The sequence below is a fragment of the Python bivittatus genome, unplaced genomic scaffold (genome assembly GCF_059951505.1).
Source record: "Python bivittatus isolate LINGU-HERP-01145 unplaced genomic scaffold, Pbiv_v1 ctg000020_np1212, whole genome shotgun sequence".
In the NCBI taxonomy this organism is placed as follows: Eukaryota; Metazoa; Chordata; class Lepidosauria; order Squamata; family Pythonidae; genus Python; species Python bivittatus.
This window is the reverse complement of record NW_028277030.1, coordinates 79,396,358-79,414,655: the sequence shown is the minus strand read 5'-3', so window position 1 is coordinate 79,414,655 and position 18,298 is coordinate 79,396,358. Positions and strand designations below refer to the sequence as shown.

Below are 18,298 nucleotides of genomic sequence, written 5' to 3'. Positions count from 1 at the left end.
TAATAGCTTTACACTTTAGAAGTACGTTTGTTCCCATCTTCAAATTGATTTAATCTTTGCAATAACTAGATATGAAGATTTAGTGAAATGCAATAGAAGGTTTGCCTAAGTCCATTTTCCTTGCCTAACATTCATAATACATCTGCACAAATGGTTTTAGGTTTGCCAAGATTATAAACACTTAAAAAAAATATATGATGGAAAAAATCCCATACAATTTTTAAAAGAAAAAGAAATGGCTGACTACGTTCAAGAAATGGCTGTTCCTTCTATATTTTCCAACTTCGAAACTAAGTGGTTAGATTTCTCCTCAGTTATTTCTGCTCTGTGACTAATATCACAATACTTTATTCATTTATTGCCACAGAGTTCTGACAACACATTCAGTTTTCCAGCAATTTATGCCAAGTTTGTAGTGTGCACTATATTTTGCCACAGTGTTGCTGGAAAAGCAATTGCTTACTTTATAACTTTCCTGTCTTTGTCACCATTTTTATATGAAACACCTCCGAAAACCTGTGTGCTTCACTAAACTCATTAGGAAATTCCTTGTAACAATCTGAGCTTTATTTTTTCTTTAAAACGTCCTAACAGAATAGGCTCGTTTCCAGCTTTGGTGATTTAGCGAGTTACAATTAATCATTTCTCTGAATAAGTGAATGAGGTATTACGGAGTCTGCAGCACCTCCTGTATATACAATTCAATTCCATTAAACACTTATACAGCTGAAATGCCACAGCTTATTCATCTAGTAGACGTAAGACTGGGGCTAATACAGTGAAGCAAGTTCCACAAATTCAGCTTCACATCAAGGCATGCTCACAATGGATGTATTTTCCTACTGGCCTTAGAAGCAGGGCCATGGAAATAAGAATGTAACAGCAGAGATACTTTCAATGGGACCATTTTAAATGCACATTTATCCATCTTGCATAAAGCAATGTCATCATATCCAACAACCCCACAGTACTAGAACTTCAGATAAAGAGGACTTCTATTTAAAAGACTTTTACTTTTAAGGAGAGATTTTTAAAAAAATGTTTGTAGTATCAACTGGTAATTTTATTTTATTTTTTATTTTATTTTGGTAAAATGTAGTTTGATGTAACAAAAGAACTGGATACAGAGGTGTGTGAAGGTTACTTATAGTGTTTGGGGAGGGGAGGGGAGTCAGATTAGAATAAAATGATGGACCAGATGCCAACTTATTACATCAGTAACATGGTACCATCAAGTAACAAGGCTCACTCTTAAAAGCGGTTCATTTAAATTTTTACTTTTAAAACTGGTATTTTAAACCCCCAAATTTCGTACAAGAATGCCAGAATCTTAAGAGATTTTGGCATGAGAATTCAAGAAATCATAGAAGAAAGATTGCCAACTACTGATTTATGATATTATTGAAGCCTTTACTTATTAAAAGTTTTTCAGCGACAAAAGTTGCTCTGGTCTGAAAGGCCACTTCCCCTTTCCCAAAGCTATTAATCTCTCCTTACTGGGAAGTCAGCGTTTCCCAAGGATTCACTATTCTAAAGAAAGTGGCTCCAAGTTCTTCGAACTAGCACCTCTTTGAAAGTGTAATGGAAATGTAGATCAGTGGGAGAAGTTGGTATCCACCGATGTAAGTGTTTCTAGTACAGTGAAGTCACTCCTGACCAGAAGTTATCGTTTACTTGATCTGGGGAGCTTTGGTGTCATCCAACATCATCCAGACCTTAGGAGTTGGCCTAGAAAACATTTCCACAGTATAGATCATCTTCTCTATTCCTGGTTTACAAAGCCAAGGCCCTCACATAAGGTTCTCTAGACAGTTATGACTAACCCATTTTAAGTAAAAATGACAATACATGCTTCACATTTGTTGTCTGAGAGTGAAAATTAGATACTATAATTATAAAGGCCCCATTTCTGGACAAAAGAATGCAACCTGCAACTACTGCCCAGTAGTTTTGGATATATGAGCTCATTAATTGTATTAAATGAATCACATATTCATTGATTAAATATAGCTGAGTGGTATTCAGTCTACAGAGATAAAAACAAGTGAATGCTCCTATCCCAGCATAGAAATCTCACATAAAGTGTTTCTGTAAATGAAAAACCATAATACTTTAGCAAGTTAATGTTTGTGGGGCAAATCAGTGTGACAAAACTGTGAGTTGCAAGAAATGCAAAGATTTATCTAAGAGCCAGCCGCAGGGGCCTGTATGGGAAAGATAAAGTATTTTTCCCCTTAAGAATCAGATAAAGTAAGGACTCCCAGTCCAATCTGCTTGTTTGTCATATATTTATAACAGTTGCAAATATATTGAGCAAGCGGAAGATAAATTAGTTGTATTTCATTATATTACCTCAGCAGAATTACTGCAATTCTGAGGTAGCTGTGTTCCAGGAACTCCATGCCCTCCAGTTGAGTCAAAAATCTAATTAAAGAAAACATAAATTAACATAAGCATCATTTCATAGTATCACTGTTTCACTTGCATAAAAGGAAGAAAACCAAATAAAGTAAATGTATAAATTGATTCGCTACAAAATATCTACCTGCTGCGAGTGCTGGGTACTGGCTGAAAGAGAGATGCTGTTTCATGAAGAAGCAGTCCTAATTCTGCGTTTGTCCCAGAGACAACCGGGGTAGCATCATATGTGCCTAACTAGGGGGAAGATAAATGTGGGGTAGGAGCGCCTTGCATAAGACTCTTCCTGCAATGGGTTTCAAAACCCTTCAGCTTCCCTTATCCAAAAAATTGTCAGAAGGGACTATGGGGCAAGGACAATACAAGCAGCGCGGGAAGCCAGATTCAGTTGTTTAGCAGAGTAACCACATAATCAAATGGAGCTTAATTTTTGTTTTATTGACCCATAGCAGAGTCAGATTTCACACATGTCATAGCTGGAGGAGGATGTGATGCCTAGGAATACATGGATCTTCCCTATCTCTCTTCCTCTACAGAGAGTAAAAGGTAAATTTAAAAATACAGGTAGTCCTCATTTAGTGACCACAATCAGGACTGGCAACCTGGTCACTAAATGAAGCAGTCACTAAGTGAAACTGACTGTGCTTACAATTTTATTTCAGCTCTCCTTTACTGCTTTACTGATGTGCAAATATTGTAAATACAGACATTGGTCACAAACACTTTTTCATCACTGTTGTAACTGCCAACGGTCACTGTCCAGGGCAGTTGCTAAGCGAGGACTACCTGTACATTAAGACCAAGACTTAAATGTATGGCATTAAAACAATTAAAAAACCTGTTTCTGTGAAAAAAGAAAATAGTTTGTTTTTCCATTTTAATCTTGTAACAGACAAACAAGGATAAGCTCTTTTTTTTGGTTGCCATTGCCATTAAAGTACTAACTCAGCAACTGACAACTTTTTGTTATCAAATGATTATAAGATCCTGAAAGACACAAGCTTAGTTGGCTGCTGCTAACTCCTAGAGAAGATATTCATCAGTATTTTTCTGTGGAGTCCTTGGTGCTCTCTGAGCCTGGTTGTTTGCTTGCAGGCATTTCATTACCCGATTAGGTAACATCATCAGTGCTAGTGAGTGTGGGGTTTGCTCCCTGTTTATATACAGTAGCTTGCCCTGCCAGTGTTGGTGGGGGTGTGGTTTTCTCCTTGGTAGTTCCTTGATTAGGACACGGTTTTCTGCTTGTTTTTCTGGTGTTAATCCCTGCTTATCTGGGTGTTGGCTGCTGGAGAGGATGTGTTCTGGTCTTTGTTTTCTTCTTAGCTTTCTTATTATCTCTTTTGAATGGTGTGTAAATGTGGTTTATCTCTATGTGACTACTGATGGCTGATTTGTCTGAATGCCAAGCTTCCAGGAATTACCTAGCATTTTTGGATTTAGCTTGGTCTAGGATGTTCAGAGTTTCCCAGCTGAAACTGTGGTTGAGTCTGTCCATGTGTTGTGAGAGATTAAGGAGTTTTCATTGTGTTTTCTGACTGCTAGTTGGTGTTCATAAATGCGCTCTGCTAGTCTTCTGCCTGTCTGTCCTACAAAGTGGCTGTTACAGTCCTTACACTGTATGTTGTAGATGACTTCATTATTTTCATTCTAGAGAGAATCATGTAAGTGCAGCATTAAAGAATTTGGGACTAAGCCACTGGCCCAACTATGATAAGGCACACAGATCAACCCATACCACTGTTTGGAACAACTGGAAAGTGTACACTCTAAACTCTTTCAAACTATTCTGTTTCTGGATGGGTGTCTCCTTGATTCCAATCCAATGCCCTGTTATGCCACACGCTATATGAACTGTTCTAAAAAAAATAATATTACAGCACTACAATATTTTGACTATTTGTCACAGCTGAGGAATGACACGCTAGCAAACATATTCATTCTCATGATTCATTTCTCCTATTTTTGTTGATTAACAAATGATCAGGATTTTTTACTTTCATAAATTGATAAAGGCAGGAGCCCAGTTGTTCAAGAGCCCTTCAAGAAGAAAGATTGAAGCCCTTCTTCAATTGTTGATTATGTGCCATCAAATTGTTTTCAGCTCCTAGTGACCACGTAGATAAATTTTCTCCATGACAATCTATTCCTAACCTGGTCTTTCAAGTCTTCCAATGTTGCACTTATCACCACTGTAACTGAGTCCATCCACCTTGCTGATCATATTCTTCTTCTCTTTCCTTCCACCTTTCCCAGGATCAGAGCCTTCTCTAGAGAGCTACATTTTCGCATAATATGTCCAAAGTAGGATAATTTGAGCCTGTCATTTATGTCTCAAGTGAGAACTCTGGGTTGATTCATTTGATGATCCATTTGTTCGTTTTCTTAGCTGGTTTGTTTTCTTGGCTCAAGCGTCTTCTCCAACACCAAAGTTCAAAAGCATCAATACTCTTCCTATCCTGTTTTTCAAACTCCACTTCAAGACGATATAGTTCCATTCAATGCTAGTTGCTGTTTTGTGTGGCTAACATTTGGAGGCACACATGTAAGATTTCCAAGCTGTAACCACATTTGGAAACAGTTAAAATCAGGACTCCGTATTCACTTCATTATCCTGCCTTCTCTGATTTTGAGAACTGTGGTGGGGCGGGATGCCTATTATTGCTACTAAACAAGATTTGACACTATTCTGGTAAAACACTGACAGCTAAGTTAATATTCAGCATATTTCTACTAATTTACAGTATTATTCCACAAAAATTGTGATCTAATTATAGACCACTACAGTTACTTTTTCTCATGTGCTTGAAGAACTAAGTTTTTGATAAGAAACATGTGAGAGGCAACCCAAGATGACAGTTGTTATTTCCTGATAAGCTTCTGACAACTATTCAGTATCTTGCTAAACATCTTAAGATATGGAGCTGGGCTTATGGTTCTAATGGATACATTGTATTCATGACTTTTTAAATAAACATCATGCAAAATGGCCATGTCCTACAGTTTCTTTGCTACTCTTACCCTTTTTGGTTATGCAATTGTCTACTACAATATGTCCACCTTTCTATCTTGAATGAGAATGAACTAGTCAATTTTTATGTGTTTGATTCACAGAGAAATTCTCTTACTTGTCTATTGGCAATTTTATACCGTTTGTTTCTATAATACTATTTACATTGCTTCCCAGAACAAAGAAAGTAAAGAATATACTAATATGGTGATCTATCCAAATAGTATAAGCTGGATTTCCCAAGTTAACATCCTCTAATGGGCAAACCCCCTGCCCCCAGAGGAGCCATAACATTTGCATAATGTGTGCAGAAGTGGCCACTTGCCCTCCCAAAATTGGGGACCCCTGACATGCACTTGGCTTAAAAGAGCCTTGATGGCATCTGGTACTTTCATGGTCCCAAAACATAGGAAACTTTCATGGTCCCTTCCATCAAAGGAAGGATCTAGCAGTAAGAAGCAACTCTGATCTCCCAGCTGAAAAACTTGCATCATCTGTCTTGATTAAGACATGAAATTACAGTGACTGAGACTTATATATATGTACATTTGGCTCACATTTCTCATCAGTAAAGTAGGATGTATAAAGATTTCCTGTTGAAAAGCAAGTATTTCAGTTGGAATTTGTAAATGTAAATCAGGTTTGACCCCATTGCTGACGTACATATGGTTGGACTATGTTCCCCAAGCACAAGTTACAGCTTTGTCTTACCATATGCTGTCAGTGACAATAAAACTGTCCCTTTTAATTACATTTCAAAACAAATTGGACAATCTTTGTAAGTAAATATAGTTCTCATTTCATAACTCAAATTTCAAATTATGAGTGACTTGAACAGTTCTGTTTCTGCAATAAAATGGAACAGTTTCAACATTTAATAAAAATTCTCACCCCTATGGGTGGTACGTGTCTTCCTCAATCTTGGGTCCTCTATAAGAAGCCTGGGAGTTTGAGGGTTCTGTGTAGTATCTTAGCTGTTCCTAGCACTGCACTCTTCTGGACAGAGCGCTCTGATGTTGCTCCTGGGATCTGTCACAGCCACTCCCTCAGCTTAGGAGTCACAGCCCCAAGTGCTCCTACCACCACTGGGACCACTTTGGCCTTTACTTTCCACATCCTCTCTAGTTCTTCCTTCAGGCCTTGGTACTTCTCCAGCTTCTCATATTCCTTCTTCCTGATATTGCTGTCACTTGGCACTGCTACATCTATTACTACTGCTGTCTTCTGGTCCTTGTCTACTACCATAATGTCTGGTTGATTGGCCAGTACCTGCCTGTCTGTCTGGATCTGGAAGTCCCACAGGATCTTAGCTCTGTTATTCTCCCATGACTTTCTGTGGAATCTCCCATCTGGATTTGGGAGGGTTTAGCCCATACACTGTGCAGATGTTCCTGTACACAATGCCAGCTACTTGGTTGTGCCGTTCAGTATATGCTGTTCCTGCCTGCATCATACACCCTGCCACTATATGTTGGACTGTCTCTGAGGCTTCTCTACACAGTCTGCACCTTGGGTCCGGTCTAGTGTGGTAGACCCCTGCTTCTATGGATCTGGTGCTTAGTGCCTGTTCTTGTTCTGTTATGAGCAGTGCCTCAATGCTGTCATTTAGTCCAGCCCTTTCCAGTCACTGGTAGGATTTCCCAATGTCAGCCATCTCAGGTATCAGTCAATGGTACATCCCATGCAGGGGCTTGTCTTGCCATGATACTTCCTCTGCTTGAACTTCTTCCCATGTCTGCTGCTGCCTCAGGCATTCTCTCAGCAGCTCATCTTTGGGTGCCATCTTAGTGATGTACTCCTGGATGCTCTGGGTTTCATCCAGGACAGTGGCTTTGACACTCATCAGACCCTGCCCACCCTCTTTATAGCTGGTGTACAATGTCTGGGTGTTGGACTTGGGATGGAAACCTCTGTATATTGTGAGAAGCATCTGGGTCTTCATATCAGCAGCCTCCATGTCCTCCTTTGGGCAGTTCACTATACTGGCAGGGTATGTGATGACTGGCAGGTATACGTGTTGATTGCGTGGATCTTGTTCTTCCCATTGAGCTGGCTCTTTAGGACCTGTCTTATCCTTTGGTGGTATTTGGATGTTGCTGTCTTCCTTGCCTCCTCATCGTGGTTCCCATGTGACTGTGGGATACCAAGGTACTTATAGCTGGTCTCTACGTCTGCTATATGGCCCACTGGTAGTTCCACCCCATTGATCTTAACTATCTTCCCTCTCTTTACTATCATCTGGCCACATTCTCTAGTCCGAATGACATCCCAATATCCTCATTGTAGATCTGTGTCAGGTGGATCAGTGAATCAATGTCTTGCTCACTCTTAGCATACAACTTGATGTCATCCATGTAGAGGAGGTGGCTGATGGTGATTCCACCCTTGAAGTTGTACCTGTATCCAGTTCTTGTGATTATCTGGCTGAGGGGGTTTAAGCCTCTGCAGAACAGCAGTGGGGACAGTGCATCACCTTGGTATATGCCGCACTTGCTGGCCACTTGTGCGAGCCGTCTTGAGTTGACTTCCAGTGTTGTCTTCCACAGTCCCATTGAATTCTCGAGGAAGTCCTTAGTGTCCTGTTTACTTTGTATAGCACCAGGCATTCACAGATCCATGTGTGTGGCACTGAGTCATAGACTTTCCTGTAGTCAATCCAGGCTGTGCTCAGATTGGTCTGCCTAGACCTTGAGTCTCAGGTGACTGCTCTATCTATGAGCAACTGGTGTTTTGAGCTTCTCGTGTTGTTCCGAATGCCCATCTGAGCTATGCTCATGTACTGGCCCATATGGTCTTGTAGCTTGGCAGCTAGGATGCCTGATAGGACTTTCCATGTGGTGGGGAGGCAGGTTACTGGCCTGTAGTTAGATGGTGCTGTTCCCTTGTGAGGGTCTTTCATGATCAGCACTGTCTTTCCTTGTGTTAGCCAGCCTGGGTGGCAGTCTGCTGCTAGCAGCTGGTTCATCTGTGTTGCTAGGCATTCATGCACTGCTGTTAGTTTCTTTAGCCAGTAGGTGTGGATCATGTCTGGCCCAGGTGCTGTCCAGCTGTTCATGTTCTTGCCTGCTGTTCGATGTCTGTTACTGTGATGGTGACTGGTTCCTGTTCTGGAAGATTGCTGTGGTCTGCTTTCAGGTCCTGCAGCCACTTTGCAGTGGTGTTCTGGGTCTTCTCTTTCTCCCATATGTTCTTCCAGTACTGTTCAGTTTTTGCTGCTGGTGGTTCTGCTGTTACTGTGTTGTTGCACTGCAGTTGGGAGCACACCTTGGATGGTTCTTTGGAGAACAGGGCATTTATCTTCCTTGGCCTCTGTATCTCCTTAGCCCGGTAGCCAGTGCTGTGAGCCTTTGTTTAGCAGTCTCTAGGGCTTCGGATGGAGTCAGGCCCATGTATTTTTTCAGTGGCCAAGTCTTATCCTTAATCTCCACACTCTTCTGTAGTTCCCCCAGCTGACTAACTTCTCTCCCAGTTGCCTTGATCTTAGCCTCCAACCTCATTTTCCAGGGGGGCGTGTACTGCTGTTCTTCTTGATCGGGTAACCAAGCATTTCCAGGATTACAGCAGCTGTAGCATATACCAGTTCATTGGTTTAAGTTATGGTGGTAGTAGGGATTGTCGTGAGGGCTCTATTGGCATCTTCTAGCATGCTATCTGTTGGTACTTCTCCACTGAGCCTTGGTAATCAGTCTCAAGGGTTGACTGTAGCTAGTTTATCCATGATCTTATGCCTCATATCAGTTGCTGTGCTCTGTAATGGAGGGGGTGGCAGTGATGCTCCAGCTTCAGGTGTTGGCTGCACATCCAGTTGCTCTTCCAAGTCTGCTTCAGTCCAGGTTGTAATGTGGAGTTAGTCTATCTCAAGTTGTGAGAGAAGCTTCCTCTTCACTATGTTGAAGCGCTGGGTAACTAGTTGTTTCTCAGTTAGTGTGGATGTAGGTCTTCTGTCCATCCATAGTTCCCTCATTGTTGTTGTTTAGTCGTTAAGTCGTGTCCGACTCTTCGTGACCCCATGAACCATATTGCGCCAGGCCTTCCTGTCCTTCACTGCCTCCCTGAGTTTGCTCAGTTTCATGCTCATTGCTTCAGTGATGCTATCTAACCATCTCATCCTCTGCCGTCCTCTTCTCCTTTTGCCTTCAATCTTTCCCAGCATCAGGGTCTTCTCCAAAGAGATCTCTCTTCGCATTAGGTGACCAAAATATCTGAGCTTGACCTTCATTATCGATCCTTCCAATGAGCAATCAGGATTGATTTCCTTTAAGATTGACTGGTTTGACCTCCTAGCAGTCCAGTTCCCTCATACATTTCATATATCCCCTCTCATTAGGTCTACTCTTGTAGTAGCATTCCATCATTTCCAAGTTCTCTTGTCTTGTCCATGTATGGTTTGTTCCAGTAGCCCACTTAATGTCAGATTGTCCTGGTTCCCCAATCTCTGACGCATACCTTGTTAATCCAGGCAATGTCCGAGCCAGCATGACTCTCTTAGTTCGTGTCACTCTCATATTTGAGAGGCAGGTGAAGCATTAGGGGGTCTTTACCCAAGGACCCCTACTGGTAAGGTAGGTACCAGCCAGGATTTGAACCCCGGTCTCTGGAAAAGCTAAAAAATCCCACCAATTTATATTTATAGTACTTTTTTCTGAACTATAGTACTGTTATCACAAGTATCCTTACTTGGAGAAACTGGCACTGGCATTTGTAAATGTTGTGTCTTATGGTTGGACTTACACACTGTACTATGCTTTAGTTTAGTCTAATATGGTTTACACTTGATTTTGTCATGACATGATACATGTCACTACACTTATTTGTATTTGCTACATTTTTCCTATATCCTTCACTTTTTAAATTGCCTATGAAATCACCTAACTATGACCAATATGCTTAGGCACCCTACTATATATATATGAAAGCAGTCTCACAAGGTCTAGTTGTGCTTAGGGAATGAGTATCTGTTAAAACCCAACTTGTGTCTTGTTTCTGACTAAAGAAGAGATGAGTTTAGGTCAACATTCCTCAACCAGCAGCTCTTCAGACAGATAAGAATAAGGGAGTTGAGGAAGTCAGTCACCTGAGTATAAGAGAAGCCTCTGCTTTGCCCTGCAGAAAGTTCCTGACCTGTTATCACAAGTATCCTTACTTGGAGAAACTGGCACTGGCATTTGTAAATGTTGTGTCTTATGGTTGGACTTACACACTGTACTATGCTTTAGTTTAGTCTAATATGGTTTACACTTCATAAGTTGCATGAATAAAGTCAATACATTAACCATGGTTTGTTTTAAAGCAGCAAACCCCAGATTTAAAAGTGGCCTTGCCTTCTCCTCTGACAGCAATCTCCCTCAGTAACATCACCTACAACTTCTACCTGGTCAGGGGAATGAACTACTATCCCCAGGGGCTGGCAACTTATCTTGCTGCTAAAGAAAAGGAGGAAAACCCCAGGAATGGACATAGCAAGTCATTGTTACCTTCTCCATCTACAATACTGGTTCTGGCTTGGTCAAAAGATTATAGTTTATAAAACACTGGCTTTGAATAAGGTGCAAATGTAGATGTGTTGGTTTTATGCATGCCACTATTTGCAAAGATTTAGTACACCACCTAATTTAAATTATGTAGCCTTCGTATCATTGATGAAGCATCAACAGACTTCAGAATAATTGCCCAAACCTCTAAATTTTCAGTTATAGGAATCAAGTGAGAACTACCTGGGTTATAGAAGGTCTCTTCTCTTTCGCCTTTCTTGCAAGGGTATCCAATCCCTTCAAGGAGGAGAACAATCTCTTCTTGCTCCACAGTCTCTGTGACAGAGACCACGTTCTCTTTCTGAGAGCTGCCTCATCCCTGGAGCAGATCTAATTTGGGGGAAGGGGGAAAACAGGAACAATGAGGAACAGAAGGGAAAGTCAGATGCAGGCATTTAACTCTAGGCTTTTCATATATCCTCTCCAAAAACAAGACAGTAATCAAGATCAGTCACAAGAAGTATGAGATAAAAGATAAGTTCTAAAATGACATCTTCATTGTTGTGTTGGCTTCTACAAAATTTGCTTTTACTGAAGCAGATCATGAGAAGAGAAATAAAAGACTGAGTGCAGGCTCTTGGGAGATGGCAATTCTGCTTCTTTTAGAATAAATATGGCAAATAGTTGAAGCTCCTGGAAGGCCTTCTGTCAGCATGGGGTTAAATTTCATCAGTATGCTGATGATATTCAGTTATACTTCTCCGCCCAGGCCAGCTGACTGAAGCGCTCTGTTTTATCCCAGTCTGTAGGCTGTGGTGGGGAAGGGACGGTTGGATAGGGAAAAACAGGCTCTGACTCAACCCTGGGAAGATTCAGCCCTGACCCCACGCCCACCCCAGATTCCAGTTCTGGGGATTTTCACTCCTAGCTCTAGGTGGGGTTGCACTTCCCTGTCAGAGCCAGCATGCAGTCTGGATGTCCTGGTCTCATGGCTCCTGCTCAAAGAACAGGTGGCAGTCATAGCCAAGAGGGCCCTTGTCCAACTTTGTATTTCTGTGCCAATTGCGCCCTTTTCTGGTTAAGGAGACCTTGGTCTTAGTCACTCATGCTCTGGTCACTTCTCAGTCAGATTTCTTCAATGTACTCTACACGGGCTGATCTCCAACACCATCTGGAAGCAGGAGCTGGTCCAGAATGCAGGAGTGCGGGTAGTAACGGCTGTGCCTCAGTCTGCTTTTGTAATATCGTTATTCATGAGCTCCACTTGCTCCCAGTAGACTTCCAGGTACAATTCACTTATAAAGCTCTACATGTCACAGGACCATATTTTAATTGCGGAATTGCCTTTTCCTGGCTATTTCTGCCCACCCCACAAGGTCACACAGGGTTGGCATGGTCCAGGTCCCCTCTCCGAAGTAATGCCACCAAATGGGACCTAAGAGACCTGCCTTCTCTGTTGCAGTGAAACAGAGCTCTCTTCAAAATGAGCATTCCCCCAGAGTTCATATGGTCCTGACTCTTTATGTACAGCTGTAAAGACTTGACTCTTTCCCCAGTGCATTGGGCCAGAATAGTAGATGAGCCCTTTTGGTGATATCAGTGTATATTATCATCACCAGCTTCAATTATATGGAGTGTATGTATCTATATTTTTGCTTTCTTAGGGTGTCTGTGTACACCATAAGATGTTTAATTTTCACTCTTGTACACTGTCCAGAGTGAGAGAGAGTGAGAGAGAGAGAGAGAGATTATAAATTGTTTAAATAAATAAAAACCTATTCAGTATATACAGTGTGTTTTACATAAGACAAAATTAGAATTACAAATTTAATCTTAATTTTTTTTTTTTAATCCACACTCAATCATGTCCGATTCTGTGGCGACTGCCTGGACGAGTCCCTGCAGTTTTCATGGCAAGGTGTTTCAGAAGTGGTTTGCCATTGCCTCCTTCGTAGAGTGGAGCCCAGCTGGCGAGCGCAGGAGGTGGGGTTTCTGTTGCTTCCCACCTTTTGCGGGTGTATGCGGCTTCCACGTTACCAGCAACTGGTCCCATCTCCCATGCAAGGCACCGCCAGTGTTCTTCCTCCCACCGGGGTGAGAGTACCCATTTATCTACTCGCGGATGCTTTCGAGCTGCTGGGTTGGCAGAAGCTGGGGAGGAGACAGGAGCTCGCTCTGCCACGCAGAGCTGAGCTTGAACCGCTGAAGTGTCGACCATTTCTGGCCGGCAACTTTCAGCGTCATTAAGCCGCTATGCCACGCATCCCCCTAATCTTAATAGAATATGGCAAATTCAAACATTCAAAGGAAACTGTATGGATATTTTTCTTTAAAAATATTTCAAGCTGATTATATTTTATCCTGTATTAATTAAGTATTTTAATGGAACTTTGTACATTTTTCTATTGTAATTCAGCTATGCATTTAAATAAAGAATATAAAAGAACAAATAGAATAAAATGATGGACAACAAAGTGATGCATTATAAATCTTATCAGCAATAAAGATTTGCTCTAGGAAGTAAGGTAGTCCTCAACTTACAACCACAATTGGGACCAGAACTTCTGTCACTAAGCGATGTGATCGTGAGTCGCACCCAATTTTACCACCTTTTGCCATGGTCATTAAGCGAATCCAGCTTCCCTCATTGACTTTGCTTGTTGGAAGCCCCCTGGGAAGGTTGCAAATGGTGATCACATGACCCCTGGGATGCTGCCTGCAGCCATTGTAAATACATGCCAGTTGCCAAGCACCCAAATTTTGATCACATGACTGCAGTGATGCTGCAATGGTTGTAAGTGCAAGAACCAATTGTAAGTCACTTTTTTCAATGCTGTTGTAACTTTGAATGGTCTTAAATTGAAGACTACATGTAGGAATTACTGTCTTCTTTTCCTCACCATTTCCACAAATTTAAAGTTGATGGGTTTCTTTAGAGGCAAAAAGAAAAATAACTAAAATACTTGTTATTTTAGTAGGTTTTCTTATTAGAATTATTTAGAATGTAGCAAATGTCCATCATATGCCTTTTTACAGAAGAAGATACAGTGTGGTATAGTGTTTAAGATGTTAGGCTAGGAGCAGAGAGGCCCAAGTTCTAGTCCTCCCTCAGTCACAGCAGCTTACCAGGTGACTTTGAGCCAGTTACTTTCTCTGAGCCCAACCTACATCACAGGACTGTCATTATGGGAAAAGGCAAGAGGGAGTGGTATATATGCCATCTTGAGTTCCTGAATTAACTGTGGGATATAAATCTAATAAATAAATAAATAAATAGAAATAGTAAAAAATCAAAATCAAAAACAAAACCTCCATTTAGGACATATGCAATAATTAAAGACTTGCCTATTTCATTGCATCTTCAACTGTGGCCAATCGTAGCTTCTTGGAACAATAAGAAATTCAGAGGATGTGGACTGCACACAACAGCTCCAAGATGAGTACTTTGCTTATTATTATTCTGCTTATTACACGCAAGCAGAATATTAAATACTAGTTCTTGCATTTTTTCCTTCTTACTACAGACCAGTTTCTTTACATCTCACTTATAAGAAGCCCCTTCCAGCTTACCAGGGCATGAAATGAGGAGACGGAGAAGAGGCCAAGTCTTCCAAGGGCCATTTTTGAAGGACGACTGGCAGCAGCCAGAAGGCTCTTCGGATTTGGAAGTTCTCCGCCCTGCAGACTGGCTAAATAACAGCGCATCTTGAAGAGATCCATGTTAAATTTTTCCAGATTCTGCTCCCACTGCTGAATCTGTTTACGAACACAAATGAAACATTAGAGGACAAATTGTGAAAAGGAGGAAACTCCAACTCAGTCCCAACTTACTTTTGTCTGGAGGAACATAAAAGTTAATTTATCTCTCTTCAAAACACATTCAGTCAAATTGTGTCCCAAATCCCTGTGAAAACTGATGTTGTGTCAAAAGAAACCTGGAACTGCAAAGCATGAGAGGAAAATACATAGGAATGTCTCAGCCCTACAGCTCCTCCAGTTTGTTTTCCCCAGATTCTGCCTTTAAAGGGTGGATCCAGGACAATTATAAAAATTCTTTTTTGGGTGGATGGGTAGGTAATGCCTCTATATCTTTTTGGTATAGAGAGGTGGCAACTAACTATCTCACACTGAAGACTATTTACTATTCTCAGCTAAAATGCCAGCTTAGCCAACTACTCCTTTTAAAATTAACCCTTAGAATAAATATTAATACTGCAGTACATTTTATAGCCTGAAGTTCAGTTCAGTTGTGATATTCAGTCCTCCCATTTTTGTCCAGTACTTTTGGAGACTCAAGGTCCTGAACTCGGAAAATATAAAGCCACAACCGATAGATTTCTTGTATCAGAGTTAAGATCTGAGATTAGTTCCTTACTTAGATTCCTGCCTGTCAAGAGAGTTTGGGGAAACATCACTTTTCTCTCCATCTCTGTGCTGTTTTTCTTGAAATCTTTCTTCCCTCCCCTGCCTTCTTATACACTTTTATGACATTCATGAGCTCTGTTCTAATGTTCAATTAAATAAGTGGATAACTTTCAATTTGGTAGAAAACTGGACCATACTTACAGCCCTGGCCTGTCCTTTCATACATTCAGCTGGCAAAGTGCAGCTGAGTTATGATCACATTGACCAGAATGTGAGAAAACCCCTCTGTACTATTCAGGGCCCTATTAATAGAGTGGGGGCCCAGATTTGAGGACAGACATCCTTGTATTCAACCAAATGCAAGTTTAGCTCCCTTTCAGATCTCCAGCTTAACATCCAGTGGTCAGGGAGCAAAGGAGTAGGCCAGCAGGACCACCAGATGCTCTGCCTAGTTTGAGGCTTTGCATACTCATCTGAACATATTAAAAGGCTATGGTCCATCAGGTTCTTTATTTTCAGCTTGCTAATTTCTTTTCCCTGTCTTTATCTCTCCTGGGACTGAAATAAACATTACAACATGAGTCACATTAAAACTATGCAAAAAGAATGGTTGGGGAGTAGAAAGAGATCCTAGAATACAGGAAAAGTCAGGGATAAGAAAACTCCTAGGCATTTTTTTCCAGTAAGTAATTACAGCCCAGAATCATGTTTGGAGGTACACCCACCTCTAAACATTCCAAACGTAACCATCAATGTTGCCTCAACCTGCTCTATGCTGTTCAGATCTTTCCAATCCCAATTAAGGAGCCAGGGTAAAAATCAAGAGTATGAGGATATGCTGTACGAAAAACTTCAGTTTCATTTTCAGAATGAGTCTGAGTAAGCACCCAGAGCTTTGTGCATACTGTTTATTTTGGTATGAATAATCTGCTAGATTATTTGATCATTTGTATAATGAAATCAAATGAAGTATGCATGTTTAAGTATCTTTGGACTTCAGCATGAAACTACTGGTACAAGAAGCATTTATTGGATTCTTTTAAAATTGCCCTCTGTTTAGATTTTACCGTTCTTTAAAACTGAACTCCTTTTTGAAGTGATCCAGATATGTATATTTTTGAACCATCTCAGGATCACACAGGAAAGCATTTGATCATAACATCTTAATCTACCCATTCACTAACATTCAAATCACAGAAGAGTGAGGCACAAGCATACCATATAACCTCACAATTATATATACAACCAAGAGAGAAAATAGTAGCTTCTAGAATGTTGCAAGTATAACCAAGCCAATGAACATTTATAGGAGATATATCTGATAACAAGCAGAACTGGGATTTTCAAGAATTTATGAAGTGTCTTCAATATGGAAACTCTCTTCTGTAACTGCTTTGAAAAAAAAAAACATTTTCTTCTTTTGTGAATTACACAGTAAAAAGACAGACAGGCATACATGAGGTAAAGAAACCACATGCAGTACTAATTTAGCAGAAATTGCTAATTGGGAAATATTTATTATGTTAACTCTACACCTAAATTGCAAATTCTTACTGGTCTGGAGTCATCTCCATCATATCCCGTGCAGCCTTCAGCTTCTCAGCCACAAATAAAGTTGCCTACTCTGCTATGGATACTGATTCAGAAGTAAGTCTCATTGTGTTCAGTGAGGTTTACTCCCTAGTGAGCAAGTTTTCAGACCGCAGTCCCAGACACTTACTGCATTAAATCAAGGCACTTGTTAAAGAGAATATTTTCTTACATTACTAACCAAACGTAAAATAATAACCCCAACCCTACCTGTATGATAATGTTGTATATATTCTAGACAATAAAACACCAGGAAGTATTCCTTGCTAACATGCTAGTGCCTCCGTTAAAGCCCTCCTTGACTTGTTTTCAGGTGGGCACGAAAGCAGCTGGGGGCAATTAAGGGAGGGTTGGAACACCCCATAAAATTCAAGAAAAGATGTAGGTAAATTGGAGGACACCCAGTTTGGTGTAGTGGTTAAAGGTGCCAGGCTAGAAGCCAAAAGACTGATTTCTAATCCAGCCTAAGGCACAAAGCCAGCTAGGTAACCTTGGGCCAGTCATTCCCTCTCAGCCCTAGGAAGAAGGAAAGGGCAAACCACTTCTGAGAATGCTGTCAAGAAAACTGCAGGGATGTGTCCAAATGGTCTCAGAAGTCAAGGCTGATTTTAAGGTATATGGGCACACACACACACGTGTACAAGAAGAGACTCATGTAGAAGCATCTGGATTCAAGCAATACAAACAGAACTTCCTTCTGGAAATGTATGCTTGGGAAGCCATAAAAAAAAGCCATATAATAATGTGCCCCGATGACTTCCTGGAGAAAGGTGGTGAATTCATCAGCATCATTACCACCACCACCATTCAGTTGTAGGTGCTGTGGGACTACTATTCTGGATACTTTTTTCCATCAATGATACCTCAAAATATATAAGCAACTTGGAGGCTCAGAGAGCAGTTCAATTTCTCATCACATTTGGCAGATGTGCAGTGAAATTAAAACCTTTTATCTGCTTAACTGAGTGCCATTATAAAAAAACCCACATAGACATGGCAGAAAACTACAGTCATTATATTCTTGACTTGCAAGTACGGCTATGGTACCCATCTGAGCATCATTTGTCAAAGGAGATCTTATGGCATAGTATCATTACATATGGCAAAGAGTAAGCACTTCTAATCATACTTGGGAATAGAACTCCTGAATAAAGAGACTTTATTTATAAACTACAGGTATTCCTCATTCGTTTGAAATTACCACTCGTTTAATGACTGTTTGAAGTTACAAAGGCACTGAAATAAGTTACTTACGACCTGTCCTCACACTTACGACTGTTGCAGCATCCCCATGGTCATATGATCAAAATTCGGGTGCTTGGCAACTGACATGTATTTAGTATGGTTGCAGTGTCCCAGGGTCACATAAACACCATTTGCGACCTTCCCAGGGGGCTTCTGACAAGCAAAGTCAATGAGGGAAGCCAGAGTTGTTTAACAACCACGG

General features: G+C 40.9%; 1 protein-coding gene across 2 annotated transcripts in view; it reads right to left on the bottom strand.

Annotated features, from left to right (window-relative positions):
* Positions 1–18,298, bottom strand: part of TIAM2 (TIAM Rac1 associated GEF 2) — a 164,067-nt gene that overhangs the window by 61,260 nt on the left and 84,509 nt on the right. For both annotated transcript variants that reach the window (XM_088142292.1, XM_088142299.1), the window contains exons 7-9: positions 14,467–14,652; positions 11,140–11,286; positions 2,353–2,424 (exon numbers count right to left, since the gene is read on the bottom strand). In XM_088142292.1, the coding sequence (XP_087998418.1) occupies positions 2,353–2,424; positions 11,140–11,286; positions 14,467–14,652 (405 nt within the window). The remainder of the gene's footprint in view (positions 1–2,352; positions 2,425–11,139; positions 11,287–14,466; positions 14,653–18,298) is intronic.